The 20,558-nt window shown below is 40.3% G+C and overlaps 1 protein-coding gene across 5 annotated transcripts in view; it reads left to right on the forward strand.

Annotated features, from left to right (window-relative positions):
• The window catches only part of LOC105493105 (myosin VA), a 221,998-nt gene extending 210,294 nt beyond the window's left edge, over positions 1-11,704 (forward strand). For 4 of the 5 annotated variants that reach the window (XM_071066832.1, XM_071066835.1, XM_071066836.1 and 1 more), the window contains 4 exons: positions 983-1,265; positions 3,105-3,279; positions 4,765-4,845; positions 5,114-7,473. In XM_071066832.1, coding sequence (XP_070922933.1) covers positions 983-1,265; positions 3,105-3,279; positions 4,765-4,845; positions 5,114-5,266 — 692 coding nt within the window. In that variant the 3' untranslated portion in view covers positions 5,267-7,473. Of the gene's footprint in view, positions 1-982; positions 1,266-3,104; positions 3,280-4,764; positions 4,846-5,113 lie in introns of all 5 variants that reach the window. The other variant, XM_071066834.1, reaches the window with a different exon arrangement.
• The last annotated feature ends 8,854 nt before the right edge of the window (positions 11,705-20,558 follow it).

The following is a 20,558-nucleotide window of genomic DNA, read 5'->3' on the forward strand; positions in this document are numbered from 1 at the left end:
CACTCCCCTCTCCCATGTCTTCTCCAAGATGATTGTCAGTGCCCTGCCTTTCTTACTGTTTTTGCCTGTGGGGCTCAGATAACATGGAGAATGCTTATCTTAACCCTAACTGCTACCAATCACTCTCAAAAGCCCACCCAAGACACACAGACTTGTGCTATCACAAGGCTACTGCTTCTTACTCTTCTTATTTTAGAAGAGACACCATTAAGTTTACTTAAATTTATAGTAAATTTTTGCATTTAAGAATTATTCCTTCAGTAAAGTTTAAAATCCAGAAGCCCTTTTGTAGTGAAGTTCCTTTTCCCTGTATCTTGGCACCCAGATCTTCCTTCCTTCCTTCCTTCCTTCCTTCCTTCCTTCCTTCCTTCCTTCCTTCCTTCCTTCCTTCCTCCCTCCCTCCCTCCCTCCCTCCCTCCCTCCCTTCCTTCCTTCCTTCCTTCCTTCCTTCCTTCCTCCCTCCCTCCCTCCCTCCCTTCCTTTCCTCCCTCCCTCCCTCCCTCCCTCTCTCCCTCCTTCCCTCTCTCCCTCCTCCCTGCCTTCCTTCCTTCCCTCCCTCCCTCCTTCCTGCCTTCCTTCCTTCCTTTTTTTTTTGAGATGGAGTCTAGCTCTGTCACCCAGCCTAGAGCCCAGAGGTGCGATCTCAGCTCACTGCACCCTTTGCCTCCCAGATTCAAGTGACTGTCCTTCCTTAGCCTCCTGAGTAACTGGGATTACAGGCACATGCTACCGCACCTGGCTAATTTTTGTATTTTTAATAGATATGGGGTTTCCTTATGTTGGCCAGGCTGGTCTTGAACTCCTGGCCTCCAGTGATCCACCCACCTCGGCAGCCTCCCATAGTGCTGGGATTACAGGCGTGAGCCACTGCGCCCAGCTAATTTTCCTAAGTTGAATGTGTGTGTGTTTGTGCAAATGGATGTGTGCACGTGAAAGATTTCCTTCCACATATTCTCCTCTAACAATTGAAATACTCCTGCAGTCTCAGGCATGCTGGAACATGAAACGATTCAGGGCGTGTCTGGGGTGAAGCCCACGGGGTTGAGAAAGCGAACCTCCAGTATCGCCGATGAGGGCACCTACACACTGGACTCCATCCTCCGGCAGCTCAACTCCTTCCACTCAGTTATGTGTCAGCACGGCATGGACCCTGAACTGATCAAGCAGGTGGTCAAGCAGATGTTCTACATCGTGGGGGCCATCACCCTGAACAACCTACTCCTGCGGAAGGACATGTGCTCCTGGAGTAAAGGCATGCAGATCAGGTGAGCAAACGCCAACACCTGCGACAGTCTCTTTTTGCTGCCCGGCTGGCCTGCCAGGGTTGTGGAGAGCTGATGGCTTGTTTTCAGTCCTTGCATCTCATGTCTGATGCCATGCGGCCTAGCGGCAAGGGAGAACCTGGCACGGAGCCACTTTCCCTTGCCTGGCTGGATTTCTTCACATCTCATTATTGCTCCCTGTCTGTACCCTGCCAACAGGTTCTTCACATGCTTGATAGGAAACCCTACTCCACTGTGAAGCTTACTTATTTGGGGGAGTGAAGAGATGATTCAAACATACACAAAGATGAGATAGCTGCTTCCTCTCCTTATGTGTGTGTTTTAATTATACAATAAGAAATTATTAAATTATAATAATGAATATTTGTATTGTTTGATTGCTTTTAGAAATATATTTTTGGAAAAATACCTTTTTGTACCTATGACAACAAGAACAGGTCTAATAGATCTTTTACTAATTATTACAATATCCCCCCTCTATATTTTAAGAAAAGCTACACTTAATTTTATGCCCACTACTCCTCAGCATAACCTCATTATTGTAACATAATTTTTTTTACAAATTTTTTATTTTTTATTTTTTTGAGATGGAGTTTCGCTCTTGTTGCCCAGGCTGGAGTACAATGGCATGATCTTGGCTCACTGCACCCTCTGCCTCCCAGGTTCAAGCAATTCTCCTGCCTCAGTCTCCCAAGTAACTGGGATTGCAGGCATGCACCACCACGCCTGGCTAATTTTTGTATTTTTAGTAGAGACAGGGTTTGCCATGTTGGCCAGGATGGTCTCGAACTCCTGACCTCAGGTGATCCACCTGCCTTGGCCTCCCAAAATGCTGGGATTACAGGTGTGAGCCACCGCACTGGGACACAAATTTTTATTTTAAAACAGCTAGAATATTCACCAAGAGGAGAGAAAAATGATTTCTCCTATGAAAGTCTTAGTAGTTACTCAATCTCAGGAACTCTTAGTGTTCTTTTCAAATTTTCCATCCTGACTCACACTGAATTGTAGTGAATTTTAAGACAGTAATGCTTTCCTCTCAGATAGTGGAACATATTTCTCTACAAGGTCTGCATGGAAATGTGGAGCCGCCTGTGGTAATATTATGCTGGCCCCTATTTGCTTGGGTGCTAAGTGCTGATTGTGTGTCCATTGACCTCAGTCTTCGGACCGCTGCCACTTGGTTGGCTGCTTCGTGAAACCTCAGTGTCTGTAGTTTGTCTCTGTCCCCATTTGGAGTCCTTGTCTCTTCCAGTGGCCCTCCCTTGCCCCTCTCTCCCTTCATCCCGGAGCTTTCTCAGGTCACCATCTTCATCTCCTAGGCTCTTCCCTTAAGGCTTGAGCACAGGTATATGTAGGGCTTCTGGTTATTCAGTTACCTGATTTGAAGTTTGTCTTAAGAGAGAGTACTTCAAGGATTATCAAGTCTCACCCTGCAACAGTAACCCAGCTCTGAAATTGTAGGAGAAGCTACAAAGTGTTTTCTGGCCAGCCCACCAATAAAGACAGAGCTACATTATGTATTCTATTTTGTTTATTAGCAAGTCTAATAACTTTTGCCATAATGACTTTACTTCCATCTTCCATTAAAGAGAATTACATTGTCATTTAATCTTATATAATGATGATTATAATCCTCATGACTATAATAAATTTTTAAGCACAGCTGATGAGATTTAAGAAAATTGAACAAAAATACTGCCTGTCATTTTAACATAAATCCTGACAAGGCCACACAAAAAAAAATTAAGACATTTTTGACAACATTCAGCAAATTTGCATTCTCTGTATCTCTCTTTTTTTTTTTTTTTTTTGGAATAGGTACAATGTCAGTCAACTTGAAGAATGGCTGCGTGACAAGAATCTGATGAACAGTGGGGCTAAAGAAACCCTAGAACCTCTCATTCAGGCTGCTCAACTTTTGCAAGTGAAAAAGAAAACAGATGATGATGCAGAAGCCATTTGTTCTATGTGCAATGCTTTAACTACTGCCCAGGTAGAGCCACTTTCCCTGTTATGAAATAATTTAACATTCATCAAAGATGATCTTTAGGGAAGTAAAGAAGTCTCCTACTTATTGCTTGTATTTCTGAGCTGACTTCACCTGTGGCCAAGAAGATATATACCTGTGCCGATCTTAAAGCAAGGAGATTTTGCCAGAAATTAATACATTTCAGTGCTAATTATAGTTAAATATATTTAATATTCAGCCAATATTTATTGAGTGCTTACAGTGTTCTATATAACATTGAAGGCACTGGGATGCACCCAAAGGCAAAACAAAGCCTCTGCTCTCATGGAGTATACAGTCTATGCAGCTTATATTCCATAAAATAGCTTTCTATATTATTTCATAATTGAGTGGATTATCAAATAATGACTTTGTTTTTAGAGACAGATAATTCTTGTTACTTCAATTCAACAGATGACTAATTGAGCCTCCATCTCAAGGCACCATATTTATTGCTGGGGAAGATGCTTCAATAAATAAGGAAAAATTCCTGACTTCAAGGAGCTTACGGTTTAGTAGGGCAGACAGAGTCGTATCCAACTGACTCTACCGTAGAGGTTCTAGCAAATTCTATAGTAAGATGTCTAAAGGAAGTGCTGAGGGGAGATAACTGTATTCAGGGAAGGTCCTATTAATCTGGGCATTGAATTTAAGGAAGTAAGGGAATGAGAAGGGCATTTGAGGATGATAGTGACAGCATGAAGCAAGGCACAGGCAAGAACATGCCCAATTTTCTTTTTGCCCAGTTATTTTCTGTGCTAAGTCTTAGACTTTCTTAATGTTCATCATATGTCCTATAACATGAAATTTTCAGTTTTGCCCAATACAGTAAAAAATCAGTTCAAGACCAGCCTGACCAACATGGTGAAACCCCATGTCTACTAAAAATACAAAAATTAGCCGGGCATGGTGGCAGGCACCTGTTATCCCAGCTACTCAGGAGGCTGAGGCAGGAGAATCGCTGGAACCTGGGAGACGGAGGTTGCAGTGAGCCAAGATCGCGCCACTGCACTCCAGCCTGGGCGACAGAAAAAATCAGTAGGCTGGGCATGGTGGCTCACACCTGTAATTCCAGCACTTTAGGAGGCCAAGGCAGGCAGATCACCTGAGGTCAGGAGTTCAAGACCAGCCTGGCCACCCTTGGTTAACAGTTGCCACTTTGGGAGACTGGAAGGATGGGAGTGCGGACATTTATTTTTCATGTTTTATTCTCTTGTGCTGTTTGAATATTCTTCTAAATGTACACGGCTTCTTACAATGTTACACAAACATTACATTGATACATTCTCCTGTAAAAATTCAAATAACAAAGGTAAATGTGCAGACCAGCTCCTCCTTCCTTCTGGGCCCAGCCCACCACTGAGTAGAACTGAAATCCGTATGCACAGATCCTTTTAATTTTCCAGATTATAGGTGCCCAGTGTGTATTTGATAATATGCCAAAACCTTTGATCATTTCGTTTCTCACAGATTGTGAAGGTGTTGAATTTGTATACTCCTGTTAATGAGTTTGAAGAAAGAGTCTCTGTGTCATTCATTCGTACGATACAGGTGAGAGCTCCCATCTTCTTTGATTCACCAACACAGTCTTTTGAATGGACATTTTGTGATTTGTTGAAGGATAATGTGTTATCTTTTATCTTATTTTACAATGCACTAACTTTTTTGATAATAGTTTATTGGGAAAATGAAGTGAGTTTAAAACAAAGGTAAACATTCTTCATTAGTTGAGAATTTGAGGGTAGAAATTTTAGTAGAAAAAAGTCTTTTAGATTCAAAGAACTGATGCTCTGTTAATTTTTTTTCTTAATCTTCTCAGATGCGTTTACGAGACAGGAAAGACTCTCCCCAGCTGCTCATGGATGCTAAACACATCTTTCCTGTCACCTTTCCTTTCAACCCATCTTCCCTCGCGCTAGAAACCATCCAGATTCCAGCCAGCCTCGGCCTGGGCTTCATTTCACGGGTCTGAAAGTGATGCCCAGGCAAACATTGACAATACATTTCTTGCCTGAAATAGGAACCCATTATTTCCAGTGAGCTACTGAAAATACATTTTTAAAGAGAAAATACTGATTATCTCCCATATGAGAAGTCATTAACTGGAAATCTCCCTAGAATACTTTCATCACTTTGGAAACAAAGATAGGCTCTTTTGTGCTGTGTTATCTTTATAGCAACACTCATCCTTAACCAACTAGGTACCCTGAGTTTACATACAGGAGAATGATGGAAGGAAGGGAGGGAGGGAGGAAGGAAAGGAGGAGAAAAATGTGTCTTCAGCTGGCAGCATTTATTTTAAATCCTTAGCACTGCATTTGAATGGTATAAAAAGCATAACTTCCATAGATGAGCTGTTGTTAGGAAGGCACCAAAGAATCTCCTCTGCACTAAACAGGAGAATGGAAAGAAAAGTCTCCATTGAGTACATATCATATCAGTTTTAGGAATCAATTATGTTGATATTGTCAAACTGGTTCAAAGAAATAAACTGGCAATATGTAAAGTAATTCCTCATTTGTGTCACTATTATATAGAGATATTAAAGGAATGTTGGTTTGCTAAATAGTATAGATGTCCATTTGTACTATAGTTTACTGAGCATTTTAAACTGCTGCTACATACTGTCTTCTTAAAATGTAAGTGATATTCTTATTAGGCACTACAACAATAAGTTTCTCTTATCAACTCTGTTTACAATTCAATCAGATCACAGTTTTAACTGGATTATATGCAAATACCTACAGATTCACCTGCACAAGTAGCAGACACTGGAAAGTCATGTAATAATATGACAAAATGCTTGACATTTAGGGGTAGGATTAGACAAAGTGGCTATTGTTGATGTCATTATTTATTCAGGATGTATTACACTGATGTGCTCATTAATTTTCCCTGGGTGGATATTGCATCAGGGTACAGTGTTCTGTGAAGTGACTTATTTTTAATTACCAGATCCGATTCCTTCAGTGCATATTTTCAACCTTGACAGGTTTTCTCTCTTCTTAATTTATTAAGAATTAATCTAGGCTGGGTGTGGTGGCTCACGCCTTTAATCCCAGCACTTTGGGAGGCTAAGGTGGGCGGATCACTTGAGGTCAGGACTTTGAGACCAGCCTGGCCAACATGGTGAAACCCCGTCTCTACTAAAAATACAAAAATTAGCCGGGCGTGGTGGCACGTGCCTGTAATCCCAGCTACTTGGGAGGCTGAGGCACAAGAATCGATTGAACCTGGGAGGCGGAGATTGCAATGAGATTGAACCACTGCACTCCAGCCTGGGTGACAGAGAGAGACACTGCCTTGGGGAAAAAAAAAAAAAAAGATTTAATATCACTCACTATCCAGAAAAGATTGTCAGAATATTCATGATTCAGGTCTTGAAACTTTGATTATGCAAAAGAAGGTATATAATAAATATTTCATTATGATTCAGTTTTTAAGGCTTTGCAACTTCTATAAGTGTTCTCAGATGCCACTAGGTACTTTTAAAAACATCATATTAGAAATACTTTAAGAAGACTTATATAAGAAATAGAAGATTGTTGAATTTTACAGAGGATTTGGTTCATTAAGACCCAGATTCTGTAAGTTGTCATTCTGAAATTCTAGTTAAATATATTCACCATTTTTCTTAGGAATCTTATACAATAAATCCTTCAGGTTGCACAAAAGCAAATTATTAGTTTTCATTAGAAACTCTGGTTCTGAATTACAATCATAGATTATATCATTTAACTGTTAGATGGTCTATAAAAATGACAAATCTTATTAAAATATGTGCAATATTTGTGGAAGTCAAACAGCTTCATATCAGTGATAAAGATTGTTATTAAAAGATGAATACTGTCTGTTAATTCACGTGGGCCTCAAGTTCCTTGTTTATAAAATAAGAGAGTTGGACACTGATTCTTAATGTCTCTTCCACATTTAAAATTCTCTCTTCTCAGCCCTTAGATTCTAGAGAAAAAAAGCTGCAGTTATTCAGTAAGTTCATTCTTTGATGGAAAGACCAGTGTGTAGTGCCTGTCAATTCCTTAGGATTAATCAAATGTAAAATCACAGGTTTGTGACTGTAACCTTTCTTAAATGTACATGATTTATGTACATGCTTTTAGAACGTCCTACTATATTTGTATTATAATTAGTTTAATTTTTATTACATCATATACTGCTTTATTCAGTTTGAATACATGTATTTATTTATTTGCAGTATCAACCAGAAGCACTACCAATTGCATCAGATTCTCCCAGTTTTTCCTGGTTGTCAAGGCGGTTTTCAATGCACAATTTAGTCACAGCCATTTGGTTTGTACTGAATGTGTCAGAATCCAACAGCATCCGATATGCTGTAAGTTGGGGACTTGCTAAGAAAATGCAACCGTGGTACAGGCAGTCCACCTCAGCCCTGGAAATCTCCCAGACCTCCCCCAGCTTCATCCTGTGTAGCACGACTCACGTGCACCCTGAATCTTCTCAGGTCTTCCAGGTCACGCTGTAGCTCTCACTGCCATGCAGCCCTTTTTTTCACTCCAGACAGCTCATGTACTGAAGCGTCATGAAAGAAAGGCTATGGTCTGAGCCTTTCTCTCCCTTCTCCTGTCTTTCTCCTGTCAAGTGCTGGAGCCAGAGCTCCCACAGCCGCCCCTGCTGGTTTCTCCTGTTCAGTGATGGTGGCACAAAGGTTCTGCTACTCCAGGGCTCCAGCTTCCTCCCAGGCCTACCCAGAGCCCCAGATGAGGGTCTGAATTAACCTCTCTTGGTTAATTGGCCTGGAGATTTTTAGTCGTTCACAAGAATCCTTGTAACCAGGGAACCCTAAGGTCCAGTAAATGACTCTGTATACCATTTTATTGAAGGTAAAAGAAGATTCTGCCGACTATGGGGATCTTTGGGCCAGTTTGAGGATTGCTTTCCCTCTGAGGTTCTTTCTCTCTGTCAGCCATACTTTCTCACCCAACTTCAGACACACCCTGCCACCCTTTCCCCTACACATTCACTCTTCCCCTTCCCTCAACTTAATAGTCCTTCCCGTTGCCTGCTGTTTGTGCACTGATGGCAGGTGGATGGAGTCAGTCCTCAGTTGCCCCTGCTGGCCTTCCTGGTGCTTACCATCAGCCCAGTCTTTGTGCTGGTCTTGTTGTTCTTGCTTCTCTGCAATACATTCCTTCAGAAGATCAGTCATTGACTTTTTCTTAATTCCTCTGTGACACACAATGGGAATTCAAAGGAAGTGATCTTAAAAGTCACAACAGTTCTTTATCTCAATAATCCCCTCCCCATTCACCTTACTACATACAGACTCACCTCACACCCTTACAACTTGAAGCTGAAGAATTAAAAGTAATTTCCCCTTCTTGCAGCTTTTCCTCAGGTTAAGGCTTTGATCTGCCCGAGAGTAACTCTAAAAGAAGGGAAGATAAATATGGGATAAAATCCACAAAGTGCAGCTTCTAATTCCTTTGGAAGTTTAAAAAATGTCCACATATCTGATGCTTCTTTCATCAGGTGCAGAAGCACAAAAACATATTCCAAAGCTAACTGATAGGAGATTTGGGGATTATTGTCAGTTTGGATGAGTTGCTGTGTTATTTCTTCATTTCCATGGATAGCTGATAGTTGGCTCTTTCTGGGTGAGTAATTATGTGGAATATAGATCAAATATGTTAGTAAGGTTATAGCTACATGCTAGGGGAGGCTATGAAAATACTATATTATTATAATTTCAGTGTAGTGATTGTTGTGAGAAATTACTTTCCTGGTAACCCTAGGAAAATGAGCACCTGCCACCATCCTGAGAAGTCCTCACACAATGCGCTCTCTCTCTCTCTCTCTCACACACACACACACACACACACACACACCACTAATTCATAGAGTTCCTTAGCAGGCATAGTCAAGGATCCTCTGGGTAATGTCAGCTGCTTATGATAAAACAGAGCCAAAACTAGTGCATCCTGTTGAAAGTAATGCAGAAACAGTACCTGGGTCCAGATACGCTTTCCTGCAGCGCTTTTCTCTGTTACCTCGTTTCATCCTCACAGCAGCATGGACGGTGGATGGGGTTGCTTCTACAATCATTTGCCAATAATAGCTTGGGAATAGAGATAGGGGCAGTGACTTGCCTGATGTCGCACAGCCCTCTGGCTGTCCCGCTTTCCCATACGGAGCAGTGGTGGTGTGGGCACCTGTGAGGCAGGAGACTTTAAAAAGTCATGAGGTCATGTGCTGCCCCTCCTGGTACATGTGGAATGCCCCTGGCCAGCAAGGGGTGCTTTTTTGTCCGAGTTGGCAGCTGGCATGTGGGAACGGACCAAGTGCTGAGCACCAAGTGACTTGTTTTAAGGGGACCAAGTGCTCAGCGCCCGGTGGTTTTCTTTTTTGTCGTAGTTACTTGCTATAACTAGGCTTGACTTTTGTCATGAATCAGTGCTCTCTGGGAGGGTGCAATATTCTATTTGGGCATTAATTGGTGGCAGACTATCTCAACCAAAAAGACAGGAAGCAGCAAAAGTCTCTCTGAAATTAAGAGGAAAGTTACTCTCCACACACCCATCAGAGTCCCTGTTGGAGCCACCAGGTGAGCTGTGCAGCCTGGACAGGCCTGCAGCTATAGGCCACCTTCCCAATTTAGGTCCTCAGCACAGGGGAGCCCAAGCCACTGGGTACCTTCTGAGAGCTGTCACTGGGCAGGCCATATACATGTCAGTGTGTGTGTGGGCGCTGCAGTGTGTGCATGCCACAGGTGTAGACGGGTGCTAGGAGGGGTGCCGTGTGCATGCACGTTGAAGAGGCTCTGTATTGCTGTCGCCTCTGTTCATGGATGAGTGCATTGTAATTTGTTCTCAGGCTGTGCTGTGAGGGCCGCCTTAACCCTTGCTCCCTTCCCTTCTAGAGCTGCCTTAAGTTCTCCAGAACTTTTCTTCTGTAAAGGATATCTTGCCTGGAAGGGATATCTTGCCCTGTTTCTCAAGGTTTTGTGAGAGTTTGGATTGGGTGTGGCCCTGCATGACCCTTCTTCTCCTGTACTTCCTCTTTCCTTTCCAAATGGGAACTGGAACTGTGGGGCAGCAACAGTCTCAGAGCCAGTGAGGCCAGCTGAGAGAATGCTTCTGAGTCAGTGGGACCCTGTGTCACAAGTAAGCAAATGAATATGTGAAAGAAATTATGGAGATAAGTTAGATTCTTGGTAATACTTAAATGTCTTGCTTTCTACTAACCTTTTGTTACTAAAGGTAAAGGGTATAACTCAAACTTTTTGTGGACATTCTTTTCAAAATTTTTTAAGAACCTTGTACTATAAAAGGTTGAGTAAAAACAGGAAAGCGTTCTATAAGTTCTGTTCTGTTGTATCACCCTAAATTAAATAAACCAACCTGAATTACAGTAGATTTCTCAGTAGATCAGGAACTGAAAAATACTATGTAAAATATCTTCCAAAATGCTTTTTATACTTTTTTTATTTGTAATTTGGTCTATCTAAAATGTTCATTAGCTTAACTTAATGGATGTTATTGGATTCATATGACTAACATTTCCTCAGTATTGTAATGCTTGAAATATTTGAAAGAAAAAATGTTTTTTAGTTGAAACTGGTATATATAATTCAGTGCTTGGCAGGTCAGTATATTTTTATGCATTTTTCAGCGTCAGCAGTTTCAAATCTTATTGTTACTGTGTTACAAAATTTTAGCCCACATTTCAGGCTCCCTAAATCATTTGAGCCATTATTTTTCCCAACAAATGGTGAATTTTTTCTTTAAATGTGGATATATATGTTGTAATTTATGGTTCCTAGTTATGTATTTTTGTGGGATCCTGCAGTAAAATTGACTTTTTTGTGTCTTTGGGAAATTTAAATTGCTCTAACAGTGTTGCACAGAAATGAGTTCATGCCATTTAACATGTTGTATTTTAATTATTAAGTTCATTAATTTACTACGAAATTGACATGCCTTTTAACTAAAATGAAATTGAACACTGCGGTTTTCAAATATTTTTCCTTGTTGGGTCTGGAAAAGGAATTCTACTTTGATCTGCATAGAAAATTTTGATACAATTTTTTGAGAGTTCTTAGGTGAAACATTTACCCATTAAAAAGGAAGCAGAAATACTGAGACATGAAAGGCATTATCAACTAACTCTAGACTCTAGAACCCATTCTAGCATATCTCACGTGCAATTTTTAAAAATAAGTTAATAATTCATCTCATATCAAAAAAGCCTTTGAAACATGGGTTTTCACTAGATATCACCTAGTGCTAAGATAAAAACCAAAACAATATCAGAATTACATTTATGCTCTAAATTTGTAGTTGTCCAATGTTGTGCTTAGTAAATGTGTGTCATTAATGCTGTATTCTCCTAGCTATTATAGAAACTTGTTTAAATAAAGATATGGATATAAAGAGTTTTTGTCAGTGTCTTATAAATAACTCCACTGCACATTTTAAAACAACAAAACAAGTTGTTTTCCTGAAGACTGGTGAATGTAAATACAATCTCTCCCCATGAGAATATTCTAAGAAGTCTTGGAAATTTAAAAGTTGACGAGTTCCCCTCCTAAACTGGACAACCTAGTTGATAATATATGATATAGAAGAGAATATATATGATATATAAGAGATATATAAGAGAATATATATGATAAAGAAGAGAACTGCCAAACACTTAAGCAAACAGAAACAGCTGAGGAAAAGGTAGTGTCTTTTCTTCAAGGGAAAGTCATGCCTAAATATGTTGGAATTCTCTGACAGAGAAATAGACATAACCAAGGGGAATTTGAGATACATAATCTACTTAGACTTTCAAAAGGTTGAGGATGTCATTTGTGTCAAAAGTTCTACTTTTAATATAGTGGGAGAGTAGACATTTTTTGGCATAGGACATAGATCAAAGAAGTATGCAGATGTGCTTTTTTGGGTAAGGAAACAGAGCAGTTATTCAGACCTGTGATGATGGAATTAGTCTCATATTTATTGATGGTAAGAAGGAATTAATATCATCATGTACCACATAACATTTTGGGTCAATGATGGACCACATATATGACAGTGGTCCCGTAAGTTTATAATACTGTATTTTTATTGTTATCTTTTCTATGTTTAGAAAAACAGGTACTTACCATTGCCTGCAATTTGCGGTACACTAATGGGCTATACAGGTTTCTAGCCTGGGAGCAATAGGCTATACCATATAGCCAGGGTGTATAGTAGGCTATACCATCTAGGTTTGTGTAAGAACACTGATATTTGCACAATGATGAAATTGCCTAATGATGCATTTCTCAGGGCATATCTCCTTTGTTAGTAATGCATGACTATATGACTGTACATGGTTTTCATGTAGATTATACACTTCCTACTTCCATGACACATTCATTCAACTCATTTGTTAAGTACTTTTCTGAGCACTGCAACAGGCCCTTGAAATATATCAGCTTCCAAATTAAATTCAATCACTGGCCCCATGAACCACAGCAGAACACCAGTATGTTACAAGCAATAAAATGTCAAAATTTGCAAACAGTTTTTCTTTTCTTTTCTTTTCTTTTTTTTTTTTTGAGACAAAATCTTGCTCTGTCACCAGGCTGGAGTGGAGTGGCGTGATCTCAGCTCACTGCACCCTCTGCCTCCTGTGTTCAAGTGATTCTGCCGCAGCCTCCCGAGTAGCTGCTACAGGCATGTGCCACCACGCCCAGCTAATTTTTGTATTTTTAGTAGAGATGGGGTTTCACCATATTGGCCAGGATGATCTCAATCTCTTGACCTCGTGATCCGCCCACCTCGGCCCCCCAAAGTGCTGGGATTACAGGTGTGAGCCACCATGCTCAGCCAACAGTTTCTTTTTCTAAATTAATTGGAACCAAGTCAAGATTATTTCCCCATAATAAAATCACTCTCATCCAGTTGCATTTTGGTATGATCATTAGGATTCTTTCTGGGGCATATGACAAAAATCAAACTCAAACTGACCCAACCAAGAAGGAAATGTATTATGTAACAGAACTAAAGTTCAGAGATATATCCAGGTGCCCAAACATTGACATCAGGGATCTCTCCCTTTCTTTCCTTACTTTTGGCTTCATTCTTAGTCATGTTCTCCCCCAAGTGACAAAGATGGCCCTCAGTAGTGTTTGGCTTCATTCTATGGCTCTGCCTTCAGTAATTCTCAGTAAGACATTTTAGGGTGGAGTCTCATTGGCTCGAGTTCTACCTCCATCCTCCGAATAATCACTGTGTACAGAGGAGTGGAGTGCTCTGACTGTCCTAGCCTGACATACCCCCCACTGAAACTAGAAATTGGATCATTCACAGAAAACACAGGATTGATTAGGTGGTAGTGGGAGTTCACCAGAGGTAAAACGGTATAATTAACAGAGGAAATGAAAGCAATGTATGTCTACAGTAATGCTTTTCTTGAATGGGAAAGAAAGGGACACGAATCGTGTGCAGCACTGGGAGTGTGCCATGCATGTGAAAGTGTGGAGCTGCTGGGTGGGTTCCTGGGTCTTAGCAGTCGGCATAAGTGCACAGAGAAGTAAGCAAAGTGTTACACAACTGAAGAATTTTGAAATCACATTTACCACCCCAGAAAGGGACCTGGGAAGACATGTGATTTGTTCGCGTTGATCACCTTGCTGCTGAAACCAAAATATAATGGACATTATTCAAAAGGAGAGAAATAAAACCTGCCATACAGAGCTTGTTAGCACCATGTTGGCCAGCTATGGGCAGTTCTGGTCATTGGGTTTCAAACAAAACGCAAGGGAATATAAGAGGTTCAGAAGAGAATAAAAGAGATAATTGAAGGAAAAGGATACTACACATAAGAATGGTTTGAAAATCCTGAGACAATTCAGCCTAGGGAAATGAATGCCAAGAAGGTAAGAATGTGGGCAAGTACTAAAAAATTATGCTTGGTTGGGCCGGGCGTGGTGGCTCACACCTGTAATCCCAGCACTTTGGGAGGCCGAGGCGGGCGGATCACAAGGTCAGGAGATTGAGACCATCCTGGCTAACACAGTGAAACCCCGTCTCTACTAAAAAATACAAAAAACTACCCGGGCGTGGTGGTAGGTGCCTGTAGTCCCAGCTACTCGGGAGGCTGAGGCAGGAGAATGGCGTGAACCCGGGAGGCGGAGCTTGCAGTGAGCCAAGATTGTGCCACTGCACTCCAGCCTGGGCGACAGAGCAAGACTCCATCTCAAAAAAAAATTATGCTAAGCCCAGTTAAGGAAAACATGAACTACCTACCAAAAGTCAAATATGGTAAACAGACAAATTTTGAAACTTCAGTTACTGAAAAAGAAATAAAATACTAGTTTATGTTGTCAACCATAGACTTCTGAAACTCATTTCCTAAGAGTCTGTATTATCAAGAAAGCTAAATGAATTTGAAGAGAGTTTAGTCAATGCTACTTGTGACCAAAAAAAAAAATTCCACTGAGAAGATCTGGGTTATGTCAAATCTTCAGGTTATAATCTAGGAAGACAAATGGTTGCTTTTCACAGGACACCCATGGTCTGCTAAAAATAGGTCTCTGGGCTAAATGGCCTGTGTCTAGGATGACCCTAGCTAGGATGGAGGAAAATACAGGTAGGAATGGGGTTGGTCAACAGAAGTGAAATGGGCAAAGAAAGGGCAAAAGCCCATGGAAAACCATTCTTGAGTTGACATTAAATACAAGAGGAGAAATATTTCTCACATTTCAAAAGTAGCTTTTAGGAATTCCACTTCTGACATGATAGCATAAGGAGCTTTGCAGACAACTCCCTAAGGAAACCAGTGAAACCAGTGAGAATTATTTTAAAAACAAACCAAACCTGCAATTTTTTAAAGTCTCTAGAAATGGTCCTAAGGGCATACACTAAATGAAGAAACGCTTATTCAAGAAAACATACTAAAGCTTGATAAGAAGAGTGAGCTTGTTGTATCTGAACCAAGATTCCTCCCTCCTTCCATCTTCCCAGGTCAATGAGACAAAAACTCCACTCTAGACTGGTATAGCCAAGAACTCAGGGCTTCCTCTCTGCCAGCTCACAGTAGGAGGGCTGTCTTCCTGGGAGGGGCAGGATGTCAGCACTTCTCATCCTGCTCCCAGCCACCTCTTGCTTAAGCTAAGTTTCAAATAAATGAAGTCAACAGGTGGGGACTCCCTTCTACCCAGCCCCTACTCATGGCTCACAGGCCCTACCTTGGGGATATCACTGCTGAAAATACTGGGACCCCAGTGGATCTTGTTCAGGCTTGTAAGGTGGTGCTCTCATGCTGGGAAAGGCCAACCAAAAAGACCTAAGGCCACTATCCCCCATCCACTGAGCATTTGGCTCCCATCACTCAAAGAGATGCAAACCACTGTCCCCACCTCCAGCTCCAGAACAATGGCTCAGAGGTTTTCACCAGGAACAGAAAGCTCCAAATTTCTTCCTAAAGGAACTGACTTCATTTGCAAAAGAGTGTAGAGAAGTTCAAGCCTAAGGGCACTTCAAAAACAGTGGAGGTTGCAATGACTGGGGATTGGGAGGGGATTGGTAGATTTATTAGAGTTATAGGCTAAACTTTAGGCTATAACTTTCCTGGAGAGAATTGGGAGAAGAGACACCAGGAGGAGTCCTTGCAGGATCAGAACAAGTCTCAAACATTGACCTCAAGAACTATCCTTTCAAAGGAGCCCAAAATTGATAGGATACTGTCTGTGAAACAATATGTTCCTTATGGCATTGCAGAAAATCGGAATTGGTGGAGTTTAACAGCTGAATGTTAACACAGTGAAGTGAAGTGAAGCTAGCCAAAACCACTGTCATCCCAGGTTTGGCAGGCTACACTGCCTGAGAAGCAACATCAGAGGCTTCCCACTATGGGGTGTTGGGGGAGGGCCAAATAGATCTTATTGAAATAAGCCAGCTGATCACTAAAACATAAGCAAGCCCAGTTTATTTACAAAAACAAGGACCAGTATGCAGAGCTGCTACACTATATTATCAGAAATATCCGGATTATAACCAAAAAATCACAAGACATACAAAGAAACAGGAAAGTGTGACTTACAAGCAGAAAAAAAAATCAGGCAACAGAAACTGCTTATAAGAATAACAAGGTGTTAGATTAACAAAGATTTCAGAATGGCCATTATAAATATATTCAAAGAACTAAAGGAAACTATGGTTAAAGAATACATTTGATGAATGACAACAACGATGATAGAACAGGAGGGAGGAATAGGAACCTTTTGATATTATAAGGTACTTGTACTGTACTTTATACACTGAAGTGATACCATGTTCTGTGAAGATGGGCATGGATTGGTTATAAATGTGTATTGCAAACTCCAGGGCTACCACTGTAAAAAGTAAAAATAGAAGTATAATTAATATGCTAAGAGAAAAAATTGAATTACATTAAATGCTCAATGAAAACCACAAATGGCAGAAAAAAGAGTGGAAGACAAAAGGGCAACAAATAGACCAGTAACAAATATGGTAGATATTAATCCAACTATATCAGTAGTCAGTGTAAATGTCCATGGTCTAAGTACACAAATTAAAAGACAGAGATTGTCAGAGTGGATCAAAAACAAAACCCAACTACATGTTGTCTACAAAGCGATTCTAAAATTCAGGTGGAATTGCAAGGGACACCAAATAGCCAGAACACTCTTGAAAAACAATAGCGAAGTTGGATGACTCTTCCTAAGTTCGAGGCTTACTACAAAGCAACAGCAAAGTAGACCATCTGGCTCTGAAAGTAAGGATAGACAGAGACATCAGTGGAATATAATTTAGAGTAGGGAAATAAACTATGTGTTTATGATCAATTGATTTCAACAACGGTGCCATAGCCATTTGATGGGGAAAGAATAGTCTTTTCAACAAATAATGTTGACACAATTGAATAGCTAATGCAAAATAATAAAGTTAGGCCTTTGTCTCATACCATGTACAAAAAACAAAACTCAGCTGGATGCAGTGGCTCACATCTATAATCCCAGTGTTTTGGGAGGGCCAAGGTAGGAGGATCACTTGAGGCCAGGAGTTTAAAACCAGCCTTAGCAAGGTAGTGACCCCATTTCTACAAATTTTTTTTTTTTTTTTTTTTTTTTTTGAGACGGAGTCTTGCTCTGTCGCCCAGGCTGGAGGGCGGTGGCACAATCTCGGCTCACTGCAAGCTCCGCCTCCTGGGTTCACGCCATTCTCCTGCCTCAGCCTCCCGAGTAGCTGGGACTATAGGCACCTCCCACCACGCCTGGCTAGTTTTTTGTATTTTTTAGTACAGACGGGGTTTCACTGTGTTAGCCAGGATGGTCTCGATCTGCTGACCTCGTGATCCGCCCATCTCGGCCTCCCAAAGTGCTGGGATTACAGGCTTGAGCCACCGCGCCCGGCCTACAAAAAAACTTTATCTAGGCCTGGTGGCATGCACCTGAAGTTCTAGATACTACAGAGGCCAAAGGGGAGAATCACTCGAGCCCAGGAATTTGAGGCTGCAGTGAGCTATGATCATACCACTGTGCTCCAGCCTGGGTAACAGAGAGAGACCTTGTCTCAAACAAACAAAACCTCAAAATGGGTCACAGGCCTAAATGTAAGAGCTAAAACTATAAAACTTACAAGAAAACAAAAGGATAAATCTTCTTGACTTTCTATTGACAAGGGATTCTTAGGTATGACACCAAAAGCACAAATAACAAAAGAAAAAATAAACCGAACTTCATCACAATTGAAAACTTTTGTGCTTCAGTGAACACTGTCGAGAGAATGAAAAGGCAACCTGTATAATAGGAAGAAATATTTGCAAATCATATATCTGATAATGGAGTCATATCTAGAATATACAAAGAACTCTTATTACTCAATAATAAAAAGACAACTTAATTTTAAAATGAACAAAAGATCTAAATAGACATTTCGCCAAAGAAGATATACAAAAGCACATAAGAAGATGCAGATGCCTGACATGAGGGAAATGCATATGAAAGCCACAATGAGATACTACTTCACATCCACCAAAATGCCTAGAACCAAAAAGTCAGGTAATAACATGGATTGGCAAGGATGTGGAGAAATCAGAACTCTCAGGCACTGCTGGTAGGAATGTAAAATGGTGCAGCCACTTTGGAAAACAGTCTGGTAGTCCCCCAACAGTTAAAGAACAGAGTTACCCTATGACCCAGCAATTCCACTCCTGGAAATACCCAAGAGAAATGAAGACATATATGTCCATACAAAAGCTTATACATAAATGTTTATAACAACATTACTGATAATAGCCAAAAGGTGGAAACAACCCAAATATCCATTAATTAATACAATGGAATGTTACTTAATCCCTAAAGAATCACTGAAAAATTAAGAAATAGAGTTCTTTTTAGGGGGGAAATTTAAATTATGCACTTAATAAAAACTATCACCAAAAAATTCAAGAAAGGGGAAATAGAGGGAGAAAAATACATGTGCCATATAGAAAACAACAAATGGCAGACATAAATCCAACCATATCAAAGACTACATTAAATGTGAATGGATTACACGCCCCAATAAAAAGGCAGAGATTATCAGACTGGATTTAAGAAAAAAACAAACAACAACAACAAAAAACAGGCACAGTGGCCAGGCGCAGTGGCTCACACCTGTAATCTCAGCACTTTGGGAGGCCGAGGCGGGCAATCACAAGGTCAGGAGATCGAGACCATCCTGGATAATATGGTAAAACCCCATCTCTACTAAAAAAATACAAAAAATTAGCCAGGCATGGTGGTCTGGATCTGGGTGGTGGTTACTTTGGTGTGTTGATGTGTTCCGTGAATAAGAATATATTAGACCAGGCGCGCAGCACTCTGGGAGGCCGAGGCAGGTGAATCACAAGGTCAGGAGATCAAGACCATCCTGGCCAACATGGTGAAACCCCGTCTCTACTAAAAATACAAAAACTTAGCTGGGTGTAGTGGTGTGCACCTGTAATTCCAGCTACTCGGGAGGCTGGGGCAGGAGAATCGTTTGAACCCGGGAGGTGGAGGTTGCAGTGAGCCGAGATCATGCCATTGCACTGCAGCCTGGGCGACAGAGCAAGATTCCATCTCAAAAAAAAGAAAAAAAGAAAAAAAGAAAAAGAATATATTGAGCTGTACAATTATTATTTGTACACCTTTCTGTATATAATTTTATCCTTCAATAAAAGTTTTCTTTAAATAATAAAAGCAGCTAGATTCTCTTTTTAACTCTGAGCAATCAGGCAGCTGTCACTACTCACCTTATAGCTTTTCTTTTTCTTTATATAAAATATAATTTTGGGGGGCAATAACATAAATAATTTTGTATATAAACAAATACAGAATTAAATTTACCATAATCCTCTCTTTGTGGCATTTATCATTATTGATCCATGCCAGGTCCCTCTTTATATTTTTTGATCTCCTTTTTGAAATCTCCAATTCCATTTCTCTCCCTCATAGGTATCCACTCTTGCATATTTAATGAATGACTTTGTAATTTATCCTCCACACTTCTATTCACACATAGTTGTACCCATGAACAATATTCAGTATTGCGGTTCTTGTGAGATTTTCAATATTAAAGACTTGGGTTAGACATCTATTCAACATTATTTTTTATTTCTGAGTCAAGTAGATCGTGTCTATTCCTACTAGCAGCTGTAGAGTTTTACATGTATATACTATTTCTTTTTTTATTTTTCTCTGCTGTCTGCCATGTATATACTATTTTATTTATTCCCCTATTGATATTTAGATGCTTCCAACTCTTTGATATATAGCTATGTTGTGATGAACATCTACTTAACCGTCTCTTTGGGTGACTATATGAGAATTTTTCTGCCTACATTTATTTTCATAAGTATTCTCAAATTGCTCTCTAGGCTGGCAGTATAATCCCCACCAGTTATGTAAGAAAAACAAGTTTTTATTTTCTCACATCCTAGGCAGTATCTGATATTGTCTAACCTAAATGTTTTTGCCAATATGATGGGTATAAAGCAAGATCTCGTTGTTTGCATTTGTATTTATCTGATTACTGCTAAAGCTGATTATCTCCTTATATGCTAACAAGCCATTTAAGTGTCCCGATCTGTGAACTACCTATTAATTTTTGTCAGTTTAAAAAATTGGATTTCTTTTCTTTAACGAATTAACAATTCTTATATATGGAAACTACTATAACCCAACATTTTAAAGATATTATCTCTCTTTTATTCCTAATGATTTCCTGTTTTTAAGTTTTATTCGTGAATCCATCTGGAGCTTATTTTTG

This window comes from Macaca nemestrina, chromosome 7 (assembly GCF_043159975.1).
Source record: "Macaca nemestrina isolate mMacNem1 chromosome 7, mMacNem.hap1, whole genome shotgun sequence".
In the NCBI taxonomy this organism is placed as follows: domain Eukaryota; kingdom Metazoa; phylum Chordata; class Mammalia; order Primates; family Cercopithecidae; genus Macaca; species Macaca nemestrina.